The 17026-nt window shown below is 39.7% G+C and overlaps 2 protein-coding genes across 3 annotated transcripts in view; one reads left to right on the top strand and one right to left on the bottom strand.

Moving 5' to 3' along the window:
- The window catches only part of UPP2 (uridine phosphorylase 2), a 454968-nt gene that overhangs the window by 234517 nt on the left and 203425 nt on the right, over positions 1 to 17026 (top strand). The gene's annotated exons all lie outside the window — the stretch shown is intronic.
- CCDC148 (coiled-coil domain containing 148) overlaps positions 1 to 17026 on the bottom strand; it is a 262434-nt gene that overhangs the window by 152487 nt on the left and 92921 nt on the right. The window contains exons 5-8 of one of the 2 annotated variants that reach the window (XM_082395299.1): positions 13413 to 13495; positions 13059 to 13210; positions 10792 to 10887; positions 10535 to 10716 (exon numbers count right to left, since the gene is read on the bottom strand). In XM_082395299.1, the coding sequence (XP_082251425.1) occupies positions 10535 to 10716; positions 10792 to 10887; positions 13059 to 13210; positions 13413 to 13495 (513 nt within the window). Of the gene's footprint in view, positions 1 to 8857; positions 10717 to 10791; positions 10888 to 13058; positions 13211 to 13412; positions 13496 to 17026 lie in introns of those variants that run through there. The other variant, XM_082395298.1, reaches the window with a different exon arrangement.

Genomic DNA, 17026 nt, shown 5'->3' with positions numbered 1-17026 from the left:
TTAAAAAACTAAAAACTAGAATTACCATATGACCCAGCAATCCCACTACTGGGCATATACCCAGAGAAAACCATAATTCAAAAAGAGACATGCACCCTAATGTTCATTGCAGCACTATTTACAATAGCCAGGTCATGGAAGCAACCTAAATGCCCATCGACAGACGAATGGATAAAGAAGTTGTGGTACATATATACAATGGAATATTACTCACCCATGAAAAGGAATGAAATTGAATCATTTGTAGAGACGCAGATGAATCTAGAGATGGTCATACAGAGTGAAGTAAGTCAGAAAGGGAAAAACAAACATTGTATATTAACACATATATGTGGAACCTAGAAAAATGGTACAGATGAACTGGTTTGTAGGGCAGAAATTGAGACACAGATTTAGAGAACAAATGTATGGACACCAAGTGGGGAAAGTGGCAGCGGGGGGGTGGTGGTGTGATGAATTGGGAGATTGGGATTGACATATATACACTAATATGTATACAATGGATAACTAATAAGAACCTGCTGTATAAAAAAATAAATAAAATAAAATTCAAAAAAAAATCATTGTGGATTTTAAATAGCATTCAAGATTTAGATCTCATAATTATTATTAGAATAATTATATAATTATAATTAGAATAATGATTATGAATCAACATTATAAAATTTAATAACCTATCAAACAATAAAGTAGAAATTACTTGTTATCATTCTATAGCTTTTGCCACATATTGGCTTCAGATCTGACATAGCTGAATGGAGCATCAGTTATGTCTCATTCATATGATTAATTCATCCAAATGTTAGAAAATTAAAGCCACAATCTCATCTGAGTCTAAAACAAGCAATTAAACTGTCTTCATGTTACTAATGAAATACAGCCCAAATAGAATCTAAATAGCTTCACAAACATACTGAATAAATAAACAGGTTCAATTGCAGCCAATTCTTAAAAAAATGTTTTAGTAAAAGACAATATCCTTTAAAGCTCTGTTGTCCAAGATAGAAGCCACTAGACACAAGTGGCTATTCGGCACTTAAAATGTGGCCAGTCCCAATTCAGGTGTGCTGTGGTGTGAAGTGCAAACCAGATTTCAAAGACTTTGTATGAGAAAAGAATGTAATATATCTCATTAATAATTAAATACTGATTTACATTGAAATTATATGTTGGCACTATTAAGTTAAAATATACTACCATAATACATTTTATCTTTTAAAATATTTTAATATGGTTACATAAAAATTTTAAATTATGAATGTGGCTCACATTCTACTTCTATTAAATAGCACTGCTCTAGTAGTCAACCCAATTTACCAACATCCTGGTGCATATACATGCTTGAAGTAGTGTGGTGTGAGGGAGAAGCTTTCTATTCAGATGAGCAGAAGAAACTCATTCCTGCTCAGCTATCTACTAGTTCAGAAACTTTGGGAAAATTGCTCATCTACAGCTACAGCTGTAAAACAAATCTGTAAAATAGAGCTTTTGAAATGGGGTGTATTGAGGATTAAAATTACATGTACTTGTCATGTCATGTAATAGGCACTCAATAAATATCAATGGTTCTGTCTTCCCTCTTTATCTTAGATTTTTAAAAATCTGTATTTTTGCTTTATAAAATAGAAACAGTATGTATGCCAAAATTATTTATAATGTTACTACCTGGGGACAGCTATTGTTGTTGTTTATTTGGGTGGATAACCTCTCAGTCTTTTTCTTCTGTGGCTAAATGGATGTAACACTTTCAGAGGCAAAGGGAAAAAATAAAAAAGAACCCATGTTATGCAAGCTATTTTGTGGCCTGATTTTTAATTGCACAGCAAATTATTGCAACTACCTGTGTCATTAAAATTCTTTAATATAATTATTAATGACTGTGGCTTTCCATTGTGTGGATATATCATAATTGATGAAGCTATTTGTTGGCTATTTAGTCATTTTGAAGATTTTGCTATCACTTAAGAAAGAAAAACAATATTGAACACCCTTGAAGCCAACTATTTTTTCACTTCTATGATTATTTCCTTTAAGATTATTTCTAAAGAGACAAAGAGAATTTACACTTATAAAGATATTTGATGACATATTGCCAGATTGTCTTCCAAAAGTGTTTATTCACTAGTAATGTATAAAAATGCCCATTTCTTCCATATTTTTAAACTTGGATAAATTTCTTTTGTGTTTTGGCCTTCCCTGGTGGCGCAGTGGTTAAGAATCTGCCTGCCAATGCAAGGGACACAGGTTCGAGCCCTGGCCCGGGAAGATCCCACATGCCGCGGAGCAACTAAGCCCGTGCGCCACAACTACTGAGCCTGCACTCTAGAGCCTGCAAGCCACAACTACTGAGCCCATGTGCCACAACTACTGAAGCCTGCGTGCCTAGAGCCCATGCTCCACAACAGGAGAAGCCATGACAATGACAAGCCCACGCACCGCAACAAAGAGTAGCCCCCGCTCACCGCAAGTAGAGAAAGCCCATGCACAGCAATTAAGACCCAACACAGCCAAAAGTAAATAAATAAATAAATAAGAGAGATTCTTAAAAACTTCTTTTGTGTTTTACCATTTTATAGGTAAAAATCTGAGTATTTTAAAATTTTTCATTGCTTTGATGAGTAGAGAGGTTTTCATAAATTTCTCTGTCATTCGTATTTAGAATTACCATCCAGAGTTTCATGGACTGCCACGAGGTTATCAATTCACCTCCCAGCATCTGACCATAGAATCTTGCATCCCCACCCGTTACTGTAGTAGATGAACCATTCGTGCTTATTCCTCCACTTGTGCACTAAATCTTGTTACTGGATTATTCTCATCAGCATCAAACATACTAATATTTGTCCCATTTTAGGCAAAACAAAAGACAAAACAACAACAACATAAAAGTCTGGCCTTACTTTCTTGCTCTCCTTTGCAAAATAACTTCACAAAAGAGTTATCTATGCCCATTGCCTTCAACTGTTTCCTCTCATTCACTTGAATCCAACCCAGTTGGGCATTTGTTCCCACTTCTTCAACGAAAATGGTCACCAAAGACCTCCATGTGGAGCCAGCAGTCAACCATCAGTCCTATTTTATCTGACCTAGCAACATTTACTCAGTGGATCGCCCCTCCTCTTCACAGTGCTGCCCACTCCCTCTTCCCTTGCCTTCTGGGACAGCACACTTTTGGTTTTCTTTGTATCTCACAGACCTTCCCTCAGTGTCCTTTGTTGGTTACCCTTCTTCTTGCTGACAATGTAATGCCAGAAGACCCAAGTGAAACAGGAGGAAAGGGGGCAGGGCACAACCTTTAAAAGAATGACATAGCCTTTGAGGATATGACATATACTGGTTAGAACCAACTAGGTCCAAGATGTTGGAAGATTCGACTCCCGGTAGACCTTGAGCCTCATTATACACACATTGTAATGGATTACCATATGCTAAATGACACACCCACAGGAACGATGACAGTTCTGAGGCTGACCATAAAAGGCCAAAAAGTGGGTGGTGGCCCAATTCCTGGAAATCCCTGCCCCTTCCCCAAAATAGTTGTAATAATCCTCCCACTTATTAGCCTATGAAATTACCCAGCCTGTAAAAACTAACCACCCCATATTCTGGGGCTGCTCTCAGCTTCTGAGACTGACAGCATTCTGTCTATGGAATGTGTAGCTCTCTAAATAAATTCACTTCTTACCTATCACTTTGCCTCTCCCTGAATTCCTCCTGCACTGAGACATAAAGAACCTGAGCTTCATTAAGTCCTGAGACCAGGTGTGCAATCTCGATTGAAAGACCATGGGTTTGAGTCCCAGCCCTTGGATTCATGTCCCAATCCGAGTTTTGGCTGAGTGAAAGTCTCAGCCCGAGTGTTCAAGTCCCAGTCAGAGTTCTGGCTGTGTGCAAATCCGATCTGAGTTGTACAGTTTCACAGGGAACTAGTCTTTGATCCTCTCCTTTGTCCCTTCACACTCTTTTGGTGATCACATCCAATTTCACGCTGGTGACTCACAAACATGTATCTCTAGCTCAGATTTCTCTCCTGAACTCCAAACTCATATAACTGACTGCCTTCATAAAGTCTGTACTTGGACATCTGACAGCATCAAACTCAACATGTCCAAACCTGAATGCCTGATTTCCCCCTCTGCTTTGCTTACAATCTTCCCCAACTCAGTTGATGGTAACTTCATTCTTCCAGTTGCTCAACCATAAAATTTTGGACTATTCTGTTGCTTTCTTCTCACATACCTTATTTTAAGTCTGTCAGCAGATGCTGTTGGCTCTACCTTTAAAATGTGTCCAGAAGCTGACTATTTCACACCATCTCCACTTCCTGATGCAGGCCACCCTTATATCTCACCTGGGTTTAACAACTTTCTAAGGGTTCAGTCTTTTCTTGGCCCTCCTTTCCTCCATCTTAAACACAACAACTGCCAAAGTGATTCTGCTAAAACATAAGTTAGGTCTAGTTAGCACACTTCCTCACACTTCTGCTTCCAGTAGCTTCCCATATCACTCAGAGTAAAATCAGAAGGCTCTACATGTCCCACCCTCACCCTAACTTCTTTTTTTTTTTTAATTTTTTTTTATTTATTTATTTTTGGCTGTGTTAGGTCTTTGTTTCTGTGCGAGGGCTTTCTCTAGTTGCGGTGAGCGGGGGCCACTCTTCATCGCGGTGTGCGGGCCTCTCACTGTCGCGGCCTCTCCCGTTGCGGAGCACAGGCTCCAGACGCGCAGGCTCAGTAGTTGTGGCTCACGGGCTTAGTTGCTCCACGGCATGTGGGATCTTCCCAGACCAGGGCTCGAACGCGTGTCCCCTGCATTGGCAGGCGGATTCTCAACCACTGCGCCACCAGGGAAGCCCACCCTTACTTCTTTGACCATACCTTCTACTCCTCTCCCCATCCACCACTCTATTCCTGCCACACAAGCCTCTTGCCAGAAACACGCCCACCTCAGTAAACACTGGCTAGAACACTCATACCGCAAATTTCTGCATGGCTAGCCCTCTCACCCCCTTCATGACTTTCCTTCAATGTCGCTTCCTCAACCAGGACTATCCCCAAACTTCTATTCAAATTTGCAAACTGTTGGGACTTCCCTGGCAGTCCAGTGGTTAAGACTTCACCTTCCAATGCGGGGAGTGCAGGTTCCATCCCTGGTCGGGGAGCTAAGATCCCACAGGCCTGGCGGCCAAAACACCAAAACATAAAACAGAAGCGGTATTGTAACAAATTCAGTAGGGACTTTAAAAATGGTCCACGTGCAAAAAGAATCAAAAAAACACTGCAGTCTGTCCCCTCCCCCACAATCCCAGCAACTTGTCTTTTCCTCTAATCTCTATTGTTCCATAGCACTTATCACCTTCTAATATACTACCATGGATAATTTACTTACTCATGGTGTTTATAGTGTGTCTCCAACCTGCCTCATGAGTACAGGGGTTTTTGTCTATTTTATGCCAGTAATTGCTCAACAAATATTTGTGGAAAATATGAACGATAAGTCACTTCTTCCTCTCTTTTGTCCCTTTTCTCTTCTGGCTGTTCAAGAATCAATTAATTTTGCAAAGTGTTTTTATATGTTAGAGATTTTAATTTTTTGTGCCTGATATTTGGCAACGTTTCCTATTTGTCATTTGTTTTTTACCCTTATTATTTTTTTCCTTAAAAATTCCTTGTTTTTAGAATAGACAGTATATTCACAGGCTTCAAAATTCAAAAGGTATAATAAAGGCGGGGGGTTACAATAAAAATTCTCCCTCACATTCCCCCCCACCCAGGCATCTAGCTCCCATTCCCAAAGGCAACAAATGTTATCAATTTTTGCATATTTTTTCAAACACATAAAAGCAAATATATATCTGTATGTGTGTATGTGTTTTACTTTTTCCTGTTTCACACAATGTGTACTGTACATTGTATATAAGGCTTGCTTATTAACCTTATACCACACCTTAACCCTGACCCTTGGAAAGTGTTCCATATCAGTGAATGCTAAGTATTTACTTTTTTTTTTTTTTTTTTTTTTTTTTTGGCCACACTGTGTGGCTTGCACGACCTTAGTTTCCTGACCAGGGATTGAACCCAGGCCCCCGGCAGTGAAAGTGTGGAGCCCTAACCACTGCACTGCCAGGGAATTCCCTACTTTTTTTTTTTTAAATCTGGAAAATAATACACTGTATGGTAGTACAATAATCTACAAAACTAGTTCCTATTGACATTAAGATTGTTTCCTCAGTCTTTAGCTACTACAATGAATAACAAAAAATAAATGACTGTATATTCAAGTATACAGTTGACCTTTTGACAACATGGAAGAAGGGTAGGGAGGGGAGGGTTAGGGGCACTGACCCTCAGCACAGTCGAAAATCTGGGGACTATTAACTTTACCAATCCTTCTCAGTTTTCCCTCCCTTTGGTGGGACAGGATGGCTGGAGTTGGGTATTTCCGTCCCCCACTTGGAAGGCTGGCGCTGCTGGACTTGTGTATTTTCCGCCCCCAGGTAGGTTAGGTTCTGATAAAACTTTGGCAGTTTAGGCTCCAATAAAATAGTTTCTCCTGAGGGCAGCCTTTGTTAAGAAGAACAGAATGCTCTGGAGTATTTCCAAACGGTTCATTTTCCCCTCCCCCGTCAGAGGCATGAGGGGATTTTTCTCAAGATATTCACTGTGGGTACCTGGTAGAACTTCTTAAGGTAAAACTCACAAAAGTGTGCTGACACCCCCCTTAACTAAGGCCCCCTAGAGTTTTTAACTCTCAAAGTTGTCCACAACTCAGCTTCAAGCAATTCATCAATTACAGTCCAGGTGTTCCTACCCCAACATTGGTTCCTGTGAAGGTTTCTGCTAAACAAGTTTCTTCTCAGGTAATTTGTGATTCTCTGTATCACCTGTGTCTCCAACTCTGAGGGCAGTGGTTTGCCCTGTGACCTAACTTCTCTGAGGTAGTTAAGAAGGGTTGTCGATTTTCCAGTTTGTTCAACTTTCTACCCTCATTAGAGCAGAGTGGCAAATTCTAAGCTCCTTACTTGCTGGACAGAAAACTGGAAGTCCCTTTGATTCTTTAAAGATTTAATACTTGCCTGAGGAAACATCCTGTTATATTTTATTAAATGTTTATGTCATTGCATTTATTTAATTTTTTTCTTTATGATTTTCACTGCAGGTAACATGTTTTTAAAAGGCCTTCCCCACTCCAAGATTATTTAATAACTTCTTTTTATTTTTATCTAATTCTTTTATGATTATTTTCTTCTTCACATTTTAATGCACCTGAAGTTTATCGAGTCATATGGAATAAGAGATCTAACCTAATTTTCTAATTCCCTGTTATTTAGTGCTGTCATATAAATAATCCCTCACAGTATAAAAATTTTACCTTTACAATAAATTAAATTATTACAGATATTTTCTGTTTTCTGTATGTCTATTTTGTTCCATTGATCTGCTACAGACATATGAACTTCCTAATTTATTTTGATATTAAAATATATATTTATATTTGGCTGTGCAAGTTTTACCACTCCCCCACCCTAGTTATTCTTCATTTTGAAGAAGTTATTCTTCACTTTGGGTGATTTCACAAGCTTAATCTTCCTAATAAATTTTGGAATAATGTTGAACAATTCTTCAATTGCAATTGTACTAAATTGACAGATTAATTTCATGAGTCATGGATATTTTGAAATCAAATCAACTATTATATAAAATTAGGAATTTTATACTCAAACTGGTTTAAGACATTAATATGGACTAATTGCCCTTGAAAGTTCAGCAGTGAGGTTGGCTTCCCATGCAGTTCAAACAGGGTACCAGACCAGTTTCCCCATGATTGTCTGGGCCCTCTCCTCTCCTTGTGTGCTGTTGTCCTTCATTCACAAGATGGCTGCCAGCAGCAACCACAGCCGTGTACTTTCCTGGTAGATCCACAGGGAAGAAAATGCACTACTCCTCACAAGTATCTAAGAAAAGTTCTGAGCTTTAACTAGATTTGGATCACCCTGAGCTAATTGTTGTGACCGGGGGGAATGAAGTTATGGACTGGTGCACACTCCCAATCAGGGTCTACCTTTGGATCTGGGGTTGGAGTCATTCCAACCCAAACTGGCAAGCTGCTACAAAATAGGAGGAATTAAAATAAATATTGGGGATTAACCATGATGTCCACTGCCTTTAGCCCAATGAAAATTTCTCATAATTTAAAAATGGCCCCTAGATCTTTCAGCCTTCTTATGTTGTAGCAGTAGGCATCTGTTTAAAATATGCACACACTCACTTGTGCAGGTGTACACATATATGTATACAATCTATGTGAATTCTCACAAGGCCTAATAACTAGAACCAAAAGGGGAAATGGCCTTATCAAAATAATGGCAGAGGGCTTCCCTGGTGGCGCAGTGGTTAAGAATCTGCCTGCCAACGCAGGGGACACGGGTTCGAGCCCTGGTCTGGGAAGATCCCACATGCCGTGGAGCAACTAAGCCCGTGAGCCACAACTACTGAGCCTGCGCGTCTGGAGCCTGTGCTCCGCAACGGGAGAGGCCGCGACAGTGAGAGGCCCGCGCACCGCGATGAAGAGTGGAGCCCGCTCGCCGCAACTGGAGAAAGCCCTCGCACAGAAACAAAGACCCAACACAGCCAAAAATAAATAAATAAATAAATAAATAAATTTATTTAAAAAAAAATGGCAGATACTGGCAAATGAGAGTCCAGTAAATATTACAATTGAATATATAATTCACTGCGCTAGTTAGAACAGTGCATTTACATGCCTTACTCCCCACCAGCCACAGATTTCTGATGCCCACCACCTCTGTATTTATTCAAAACAGCCCATTTAGGGACTTCCCTGGTGGCGCAGTGGTTAAGAATCCGCCTGCCAATGCAGGGGACACAGGTTCAATCCCTGGTCCGGGAAGATCCCACATGTTGTGGAGCAAATAAGCCTGTGCACCACAACTACTGAGCCTGTGCTCTACAGCCGGTGAGCCACAACTACTGAGCCTGTGCTCTAGAGCCCGCGAGTCACAACTACTGAGCCCACATGCCGCAATTGCTGAAGCCCATGCACCTAGAGCCCATGCTCCACAACAAGAGAAGCCACCACAATGAGAAGCCCACGCACCGCAACGAAGAGTAGCCACCACTCGCCACAACTACAGAAAGCCCACATGCAGCAACGAAGACCCAATGCAGTCAAAAAATAAATTAATTGTTAAAAAAAAGAAATATAAGAAATACTAATACTTGTCACATTCATCTTCTTTCATTTCAAAGGAAGAGCCTTTTACTTCTATTGCTAATTTACTATACATGTGTCCCTTCAATAGTTTTCCTTTCTTTTCAGGTATATATTCTTTGGGGATATTTTTGAGGTCAATATAATAAAAAGCATATTTTCCTACAAAATGTTTCCCAGAAACTTCATATACAGAACACTACATGAAGTAGGCTATTGATCTGACCCAGGGTGGCATTTCTGGGTTTGTTCATTAAATGAATTTTAATATAGAATTTACACTAGAGAAGATGGCCCTGCCGACACTGAATTTTAAGTCACTTAACATTATAATTGTCATTCAGAAGAGGATTGTCATTCTCAGGATACAATCGAAAGTGCATTTTCTTATTGCTATTTGCAGCAACAAGGATGGGACCTAGAGAATACCATACTAAGTGAATTAAGTCAGACAGAGAAAGACAAATATTATATACTATCACTTATATGTGTAATCTAAAAAATAATGCAAATGAATCTATATACAAAAAAGAAACAGACTCACAGACATAGAAAACAAAGTTATGGTTACCAAAGGGGAAAGGGAGGGACAGGGAGGGAAAAATTAGGAGTTTGGGATTAACTCATATAAACTACTACACATAAAAATAGATAAGCAACAAGGATTTACAGTACAGCACAGAGAACTATATTCAATATCTTGTAACAACCTATTATGGAAAATAATCTGAAAAAATATATATATATATAACTGAGTTACTTTGCTGTACACCTGAAAATAACACAATATTGTAAATCAACTTCTTTTTAACTTCAATTTAAAAAAAGTGCATTTTCTAAAAAAAATTTATAAAACATACTTTGTGTTCACTATAGGGCAAAATCACAGTAGATTACAAGTAACATAATTCCATGGGTATATTTTCCATTGTAACCAATTTTTAGTACTGATTTGTAAATTTCCATTGAAGAGCTTCACATCTTGAAATAAAAATTCATAGTTATCAAAAATTCATGTTTGAAAACTATTTCTTACCTGTGTAGTAAAGAGATAAATAAGAGGGATATTTTCATCAAGTTTCAACCTCATAAAAATCTTTAAAACCATTATTTCAAGGAAATTACTTTGGAGAAAGAAAAAAAAAAACCTCTCTATTCAACAAATAGTAAATCTAAACATTTATTGATAGCCTGTATTCCAATTACAAAGTATCTATGAAAACAGTAAATAGGAAGTATAGTGACCCCTAAAAATTTAAAAATTTGGTGGCAAAAATCTAGATAATTCAAGTAGTTTTATTACCTGTATATATCTTTTAACTGCATATCAAAATCTTGAAGTTTCTTTTGATATTTCTCTGTAAAGTTACAGAATTCATTAAGGATTGAAGACTTCAGGTCAGGGTATGGACATTCCAAAGTTTCTAATTCCACGGGCATTTCACTAAGCAGGTTACTTCTTTCTTCTGAAGAATGATCAAGTGTCTGAAAAAAAATTGTATGATTATTTTATTTAATGTAAATGACAAATTGATAAATTACTACCTATATCGCACTTACTTTCAAACTCCAGTCTGAAAGATAATTTTCTATTTTCTGTTGCTCTAGCCTAAGTCTTTCATAGACGGCCTTCAATTGTTTCTTCACGAAGTCAACCTACAGGACATTTAGAACAAGTGGAATGCAAATTATTGATTTATCCAATATTTATATTTAAAGTCACAGGAATTTTTCTCAAAAGCCATTAAATGATGACAAATTAGATAAGGGAAAGTCCCTCTGAGGACCCATGGAAGAGGGTTCAAGAGATGCCATAGCCAAGCAGTGCCCATCAGACAAAGGAGCCTTAAAGGAGCTTCTAGACACATAATCCAAAAATGGGCTCAGTCATAGCCACTCTGCACTCACATTTGGATTTTGTCTGTGATAAAGCAGAAAGCTTTCCAGATCGCCTCTGCTTTAATCACCCCCTCCTTTCCTTGCATCCTTACCTCTAATCCCCAGTTGGGCATGGATTTTTAATGTTTATTTTTAATTATTCTTTATGAAAGCAATATGACAATACTACAGAATAACTGAAAAATAAAGTAAGAAAAATCACCTAAAAGCCTACATCTAGGGCAACTATGAGAATGGAACTTACGCTCTAGTCAGGGAAGATAGTCTTAAACTCATAAAAAGTAAGTAAGAAAATATCAGGAGGAGGTAAGTGAGGTAAAAACTGGCTGAGGTAATAGGCAGTGACTGCATTTTCTCTCATGCAGGTGGTCAGGACAGGCCTCTCAGAGGAGAGGACCTTTAAGCTAAGACCTAAAAGACAAAAAGCGCCATGAGTAGGACAGAAGAAACAGCCAGTGCAAAGGCCTCGAGACAGGAAGGAGTCTGGCTTATGTGAGGAATAGGAAGAAGGCCAGCGTCGGTGGGACAAGGTCTAGTAGGAAAAAGAGGGTGTCACGTAGGAGGTGAGACTAAAGGAAGCGGACAGGGAGACGTACAGGGAGTGTTACCGTGTGCTCGACGTACAGCGAGGCCAAACAATACCAAAATGTCAGAGTTTGGCGCAAAGAAAGGTTTACCGCAGGGCCATGCCAGGAGACGGGTGGCTCGTGCCTTAAAAAAACCCAAACTCCCTGAAAGCTTTCAGCAAAGCCCTGTTACAGGAAAGGAGAGAGAGGGGCGTGGTTAGTTGTTGCAAACTTCTCGGTGTCGGATCCTTTGTTCTTGAGGTCAGGTCTCGGTCAGGTCATGATGTTCCTGTAAACCTCCACCGAAACAAAATGTTATTCTCTGTTCTACAAGAAAGGGCAAGGTCCCAAGGCTCAACTTTCGCCCTCCGAGGTCCAGGCCCAGGCTCAGAGGAGACGGTCCCTGCGCGGCCAGTTACCAGACCCAGGAACGTTGGTCCACCGTCCAGTCTGGGTCCTCCAGCCAGTGCCCAGGCCCGGCTGAGGAGGCAGATGTCAGCGGGCAGTGCCCTCAAGGCCGGGTCCCCAGACCCTGCCCAACCGACATCACTGAGGGAACAAGACGCCCAGGACCCAGCTGGCCCTCAGGTCGCCCCAACAGGGCCGGGACCCACACACTGCGACCACGGAGACCGCTGCCGCCATTAGGTCTCAGAGGTGGGAATGCAGGAGAGGTTTGCGGCTGCTTCGAGGCCTGGGCCCGGCCAGTGGGCAGCCGTGGCAGGGGCTCTGGAGCTCCGCAGGCGACAGCTGTCCCAGGGCCCCACCCCCCGCCCAGCTCACCGCTGGCTCAAGGCCAATGGGCCTGGAGGGTCCGGGGGACAAGGCTGCGATCCGCCTCCCACCACATTCTCTGCCGTGAGGACCACCGTAAAGCTGACTGGTGTCGGAGCGGGACCTCCAACCGCAGCGCTAAGGGTCACTCGCTCGTGGTCACGTGCTAACGGTTTTGCGCTAACGATCTCTCGATAACAGTCAGTGCTAACGGCTACGCACCCGCCCCGCCCCTATCGCAGGGGGAATTGTGGGCCGGTAGGAGCCCTGAAGGGATTTACGGGGGGTGGGTGTGTGGGGGGGACGACGGACGACTTGATCCCCTCCCCTATGATAGGATTTCAGAATACACTGGAAGGAGGGGCAAGAATGAAAGCGGGTAGGCCAGTTACGAGGTCATCGAAACATTCTAGGTGAGAAATTAGCGTGTTTGGACAGATTCAGGGATATGTTTAAGATACCGAGTAGATAGAATTTGCTATACCTTCTATTTATATACATAAGACGTACATGTTTCTTATCTCCAACTCTTCCAATTGGGATAAAAATAAAATATTACATTATCAAAAGTAAAGGAAATATACTGACCTCTTCCAGTACTTTCACAGAGTTAGATTCACTGTGCGAGTGTGAATGCTGTGAAATGTGATGCTGTCTGTATTTTAGATCTGCTCTCAATTGCTGAATAGGATTTATTACATTTTTAAGGTATGTGCACCATTGTTCTGATAACTCTTGTTCTATGGTGAAACAAAATTAAATCAAAGCAACACATTATTATTTTAAGTTTCTTCAAGAACAGGTCATTAGATGCAGATTATTTTTGGATTCCTTTAGAAAAAAGCAAACAGCAATATTAAAAGAACATGAAGTGTGTGGCCCACTTTCATCTTCAAAACAAAGCTCCCCTTTAAATGTGGAACCAAAAAAAAAAAAACCTACCGAAATTCATAAGGTCAGAAAGACATTCTTTTCCAATGTTCTCTTCATTGAGTAAGGATTTTATTTCAGATTCCATTTTACATCTGAAATAGACATTATCTCAATCAATTATTTTACAATCATAAACATATATATAGGTTTAAAAAATAACTAACAGTAGAAACACTCAATCTAATGTGGTTTTATTCACCTGTTCACTAATTCAGACCACATACTAAATTCCTAACATGGATTAGGTACTTGCCAGGACACTGAGATAGACAGAAGCGTAGGTGAATACTCCAGGAGAAGTAACAGCGTGAGCAAGGCAAGGACGGGGTACATTCTGACACTATTTCGGGTGGAGAGAGCTCCGGGCATTGGGAAGCTGCTGAGGGATATTAAGCTGACCATGCCAGCTCAGATCTGTGAAGGAGGGTGAACAATAAAAGTGGAAGATGAAGAGGAGGGGATCAGGCAAACCTGGATCAACAAGGAGGTTATTTAAAAAGTTCAGAGATGAGGAGGTCCTGACCTAGGGAAATGGGAGTAAAAGTATATATTTTTATACACCAAAAACATAATAAATCTCAATAATCTTTTACTATATTATTTAAATATAGTCATTTTAGAGTAAAACTATAACCAGCTCTAAATGCACATCTAAAAATATTGCAGTCTATCCCTTATTTATGGCAGGTTTAATAAAATCATAAAAAGAGTTTTGATTTATTATGACTGTTAAGATACAATATTTTAAATGGTATAAAATAAGAAAATAGCAACAATTACAACACTTTAATACGATGATTATTTTTATTTTTGCATATAAGTTTCTAACCCTTGTCTACATGCATGAATATTTTAACTAGTTGTAATTATGGCATATTTACCATTTTATATTCGGGTTTTTTTTTTTTTTTTTACTTACTTTAAGATATTTCTAAATAATTTTCATAATTATCATCTATTTTAGTGGCTGCATAGTATTTTATATTATATATATGCCATCATCTTCTAAGCCAATTCACAAATGTGGGACAGGGTTTTGTTTATATATATAAAGGAGGGGTCCTATTGTAGATGACACTTACTGTCTATTTTTCTAGCATGTGGTCTTAGGCAAAGGTATTTTTTTAAATTTTATATATTTTATTTTTGGCTGCGTTGGGTCTTCATTGCTGTGCGCAGGCTTTCTCTAGTTGTGGCGAGCGGGGGCTACTCTTCGTTGTGGTGCGCAGGCTTCTCGTTGTGGTGGCTTCTCTTGTTGCAGAGAAGGGGCTCTAGGCGCACGGGCTTCAGTAGTTGTGGCACGTAGGCTCAGTAGTTGTAGCTCTCGGGCTGTAGAGTGCAGGCTCCGTAGTTGTGGCGCATGGGCTTAGTTGCTCCGTGGCATGTGGGATCTTCCCAGACCAGGGCTCAAACCCGTGTCCCCTGCATTGGCAGGCAGATTCTCAACCACTGCACCACCAGGGAAGTCCCAGTCAAAGGTATTTTTAAGATTACACTTGAAAGTGTTATATGGAGAATAAGTGCATAATAGTGGAGTAAACCCACAAGTTATTTCATAATGGATTTTTTTAAACAAAAATATAGCACTTTAAACCATTTAGCTCAGCCCTCTTATATTTTCAGCATCTAGAATGCCTTAGCAGAACATAAAAACCAACAGGAGAAGTGGCTTTGTTCATACAGGAGATCAACCTGCTACTGTGCATATAATAATTCTAGTAAGCTCCATCCTGGCGTTGTAGATTAACAACCCTGAACCATCAGACAAGACCAGACTATTTCTCTAATTGTCCTAATTGCCTAACAAAATCCAGGAGCAAGTACTACAAGACTCTGGGACTAGCTTGTGATGCAGGCTAACGTTCCCAAATTGTGTCCTATAAAACAGAAACATCAATAAGATGCTAGGAAAAACTGGGAAATGGTGAACTAAACAAATCAGACAAGTTTCCATAGTGCAGGATTTCTCAGAAACTTGATTATGCTAAAGTGCATAGAGGTTCTCCAAAAAGGGGATGAAATATGAAGTATTTTCCTAATTTTTAGGATGATGAAATTCATTATTCTCCATGGAGTATCTTGAAGAATATTTCTGTTTTGTAGAACATGATTTAGGAAATATAGATTAAAAACTGCGATGCACTCAAGAGCATTAAAATGGTAACTCCGGGGAGGAAAACCCTGCCTGTTCACCACTGACATGTAGACTCAGTCCCAGGTGTTCACCAAGTCGGAACTCTGCAGCACAGACAACTGTCTCCACATCTGAATAGGGGACAAATGTAAGGCAACGTTCCATATCCAGATCTGCAAACTTAAGTACCTCCTACTGTTAATTGGCCTGTCCTCTGGTACCACTGAATCTGATGATACTACAAAAATTCTCCTGAGATTTTGTGTGACTGTTTGCCTAGAGGATATATTAATCTACTTCCTAGATATGCCCAGTTGCAATGCAACCACCTGCCTGGTGAGGACATTTTTGAACTCTCATGACTCTATTTTCGTACAGGTCCTTGTCCTCCCAGGATGCTGCCAAAGTTCTAGGTGTAGTACAATCAGTCTCCTCAGAACATCAAAAATTACCCAGAGCTTCCTGGGATTTCTAGGGTACACTTAGTTACCAATTCCAGCAGAACAAGGAAAACATGGGGCACTGGAGACTGGTAGAATCAAAAGCCATTTATGCAAACAATAAGCAAAGGGGCATGGATTGTGAAAGGCAGAGTAAGAGAGGATGTTAAAGTTCCTTAGTGGAACTAACAGCCAGGAGATCAGCAGAAAATTAGGGCACCAGAGCAGGCTGAAGGCCAGAGCTCTATCCCTCCAGTAAGGAAGGAACTCAGCAGTTCAGACAGCTTGGTACCTCAGATAGCTATTTGATCTGCTTCTCTCTCTTTTTTAAGAGTCCGTCCCAATCTATGTACCACAGAGGGCAGAGAGGGAAATCTCACAACTGTTGGCTAAGGAATGAACTCAGAGAGAATTCTCAGATGGCCTGAGTCACACAGTTATGAATACTGGCCTCAATTTCATCTTTAAAGACACTTTTCCAGACAATATTTAATTGTTGTTGGTAAAGCTCCATGATATATCCTGTATAAAGGTGATACTTTTAAAGTAATGCTTTAAAACTAAAATTGTAAGAGACCACATATATTTCTAACAGAAACTACAGTAAAAGTAGTAAGGCTTACAAATAAATCCCTCAAACTTTATTAGTCAAAAGTTCTTATTAAAATAATAATTGCAATTCTTTACCACATGGCCAATATAAATAACTTCCTCTTTAATTTCTAAACCAGTCACTCTGAAACAAGGAAGAAAGTGTTCCTGGCAAAGTGTATCAAGGTCTTCAAGGGGTATAGTTTGGAAAGCATAGTAAATAGTAAATATAATTTTATAAATTTAAATATTAAATTCTATAAATTTAAATATAAAATGTAATTTTATATTTTGAAATTTTAATTGTCTAGTTTTCTTACGACAGATTTTAAAGAATTAAGGTTTGGCAAATCTTTTTTTTTTTTTCTAGTAAGCCTAGACCATTTAGATCTCTGGTGATGTGAATGGAACCCTATGGAAAAAAGAAAAAGCTGCTCAGCTCCAAGGTCAGCGAGCAC

This window comes from Balaenoptera borealis (genome assembly GCF_965194805.1).
Source record: "Balaenoptera borealis genome assembly, chromosome: 6".
NCBI lineage: Eukaryota > Metazoa > Chordata > Mammalia > Artiodactyla > Balaenopteridae > Balaenoptera > Balaenoptera borealis.
Note: the sequence above shows the minus strand (reverse complement) of the source record. Positions and strands in the feature narration are given on the sequence as shown.